Genomic DNA, 3,097 nt, shown 5'->3' on the forward strand with positions numbered 1-3,097 from the left:
TGAATTAAAGACTTTAATCATTCTAACCAATATAAGTTAGCACTTTAATCTTACATACATACAAAAATTTAGTTTTCATAAACAAATGGCATTAATCTAGCTAACCAATCACTTTGTAGTGGTAGTAGATCCTCTTTGACATTGAATTGCTTTTTGTCAAACCACTGCAAAATTGAAAAGTTAATATAGATTAGATAATTAAATACAATATCTAGTTTTTCTTAAGCAAAAAAGAGTTTAAAATATAACATACTTTCTTCTTGATAACTTCTGCTGGATTCGGTGCATTTACAAGATCATAAATGTATCTTAGTACATAATAACCACATTCATGACTTTCAGGTTGTTTTGGACAAGAACCTCTCACCAATTTTGTAAATGTGCCGATGTATTCATTTTCCAAACATTGTGCGTATGCTCTACAAAAATTAAAATTAATTAAATACATATTATGCTCTCAACTTTTAAAAATTAATAATGCATACATTACAAATGAAGAACTTACTTTTCCATAACCTCCGTAATTATTGGTGGAGATTTATGATTTTTTAAAGGGTCCAAAATTATGGTCATCCCCCGCATCATCACGAGCACCAACATCCAATGTGGACTAAAATAATAATAAAATATGATTATTATAAAATTAAAATTCAACCATAGTAGTGATAATGTTTAAGTAGTTCGTTCTTACTCAACAATCCAAGGAATGAAATATATTTGGCCTCGTCTATCCATAGTCATCATCCATTTGGCTATAAGATCCACCGTATAGTTTTTACTTTCATCATTGCCAATAGAAAGATGTTCGGTGTCAAAAAATTTATATAATTGTCGTGAATTTGGGTGCATGCTTTCCCAAATGCATCTGTAGAGAATCAATCATTCATATTACATTTTCAATTAATAAATTAATATCGTCAAAAAAAAATTGGGCAGAGTTTCCTCTGTTTCTATAGCATATCCAAAATTATTAGAACCTATAAATTCAATTCAGACAAAGCATACAACAAACAACATGCATGTTCTCAACCATAAGCCACCGCAGCACACAAAATTCGCAGAACCTACTTCACTAAGACACACATGTTCTCAACCTTCTGTTATCTCCGCAGCACACAATTTCATCTCAGAACTTACTTCACTACGGATGAATATCTAATATATTCAAACTCCTCTAATAGTTTGTAATGACATAACGGATTGATACATACCTCATACCAAACAGCATAGCTGAGGATCCAATATTATCCATGGAGGCTGCTTGATAAACGTCTTCCGAAGTGATGAAGACAGCCTCGCGTTCTCCTATAAACTCCGGGTCAACGGGAACTTGTACAACCCCATCTATTCCTTTATTGGAATAATACTCCTTCACTATTAATTTTAGACTCATATCAATTTTGTCCCATTGGTTATCTGTTAACCAATTTGAAGGTTCTGGTTGAGTTATTTCAGCGGGGATGACTACGTGAGATCCAACTGATGATAAATGTGGGCTTCGAGATAGGGATTTGTGATTAGATGAAGATGGACCCTACATAATAGCATTAAACATATCAGTATAGTGTACCCATTTAAAAATAAAATTTAAATATCTAAGCAAATAATTTTATACCTGACAAGCCACAATTAAATTTTTAGGCCAAGGCAAGAATGTGTCTCGTGCGTCCCCAACATATCGTACGTTACCAAAGGGAATAGGGATCTCAGCTTCTTCTTGTAAGACATCTATAAGCCAAACCCTCGCAACTGAATCATCAAGTACATTTCCATGGACGGTAATTTGGCTACCCATGTTTGGTACAATGAGTACACCTTTAGCCACCACATTGTCAATATTATCAGAACACAAATAAACTTCATAGGTCGGTGGTGGCAGAGACTCATAAATTGATGATCCATCATCTTCATCAAAAGGATAGTCTTCGGTTTGATGAAAATGATCATCTGCGTTGGGGGCAGGTCGATAGACTTCATCACTTGTATTCTCATAATATTGTCCCTCATCAAATTGCCCTTCATCGTTGTATCCACACTCATCGTTTTCCTCATTATATTCTTCATTTTGAGCTAATTCCTCTTCTGTGCTAAATTTATGTCTTTTTAGCTCTTCAATCTCAGCTTTTAGTCGAGCAATCTCCTCTCTTGCAGTCATTGTTTTATGTTTTTTTCCAAACATTTTGGAAACGGTCGCAGTGAACCTACAAAAAAAATCAATAAAGTCCATCAATAAACCAATCTATATAATTCTTAAAAGAAAACAACTATTATAAATTATCATACCCGCCAGTTCGAACACGACCTGGGTGTTCTGGTGTCCCTAATGCTTGAGTCAAGATGTCATCTCGACCCTGAGCTGTAATTTCGCCACGAATCACTTTTTCTTTGACGTCCTCCTACTCAAGATATGATTGAAATATATTTTCTACTTACATTATATATGATTGAATCTCGGGATTATTTTGCAACACAACTAATTGAGCTTGATCTAATTCTGCCCTAGACACGGTGGTCACTGTTCCATTCCCTCGTAGTCCTTTATCAACTCCATCTGAGTTATTTCGTGGTTTGCTGATTCCGATTGCTTCAACCCCACTCATGTATTCTGAGAAAAATTCTACTGCCTTTTCCGATATATAACATTCAACCATACTAGCTTCAGGACGATAATGATTACGCACATAACTTTTCAACACCTTCATACTTCTTTCAAATGGATACATCCATCTCGCCCAAACTGGTCCACACAACTTGGCTTCCCTTACTAGATGAACCATTAAATGAATCATAATGTCAAAGAAGGATGGCGGAAAAAACATTTCAAGGTTGCATAGAGTTTCCACTATCTTATAATGCAATTCATCCAATTTTTTCATTTCTAATTCTTTTCCGCATAAATGATTGAAGAATATGCAAACATTCGTTAAACAATCTCGAACTTTTTTCGGTAATACTGACCGAATAGCAATCGGAAGTAATTGTTGCATCAACATATGACAGTCATGTGATTTCATACCCATCAGCCTCAAATCTCCCATGGATACCAAGTTTCGAATGTTGGATGAATAGCCATCAGGCACTTTCATCTCTGCAAATG

The 3,097-nt window shown here is 34.9% G+C and overlaps 1 protein-coding gene across 1 annotated transcript; it reads right to left on the reverse strand.

Annotated features, from left to right (window-relative positions):
- LOC133789911 (uncharacterized) lies at positions 1-600 on the reverse strand. The gene is made up of 3 exons (XM_062227578.1): positions 506-600; positions 254-419; positions 1-164 (listed from the first exon to the last, which is right to left on the reverse strand). Exons 1-3 carry the CDS (start codon positions 598-600, stop codon positions 69-71), a joined length of 357 nt encoding a protein of 118 aa, XP_062083562.1. The 3' UTR covers positions 1-68.
- Positions 601-3,097: the final 2,497 nt, after the last annotated feature.

Source organism: Humulus lupulus, chromosome 7 (genome assembly GCF_963169125.1).
Source record: "Humulus lupulus chromosome 7, drHumLupu1.1, whole genome shotgun sequence".
Lineage (NCBI taxonomy): Eukaryota > Viridiplantae > Streptophyta > Magnoliopsida > Rosales > Cannabaceae > Humulus > Humulus lupulus.

Coding starts and splice junctions, on each gene's coding strand:
- LOC133789911 (XM_062227578.1), bottom strand. CDS start 600: ATGTTGGTGCTCGTGATGATGCGGGGGATGACCATAATTTTGGACCCT. Junction 420..505: donor ATTACGGAGGTTATGGAAAA/GTAAGTTCTTCA, acceptor TAATTTTTGTAG/AGCATACGCACAATGTTTGG. Junction 165..253: donor CAGAAGTTATCAAGAAGAAA/GTATGTTATATT, acceptor TCAATTTTGCAG/TGGTTTGACAAAAAGCAATT.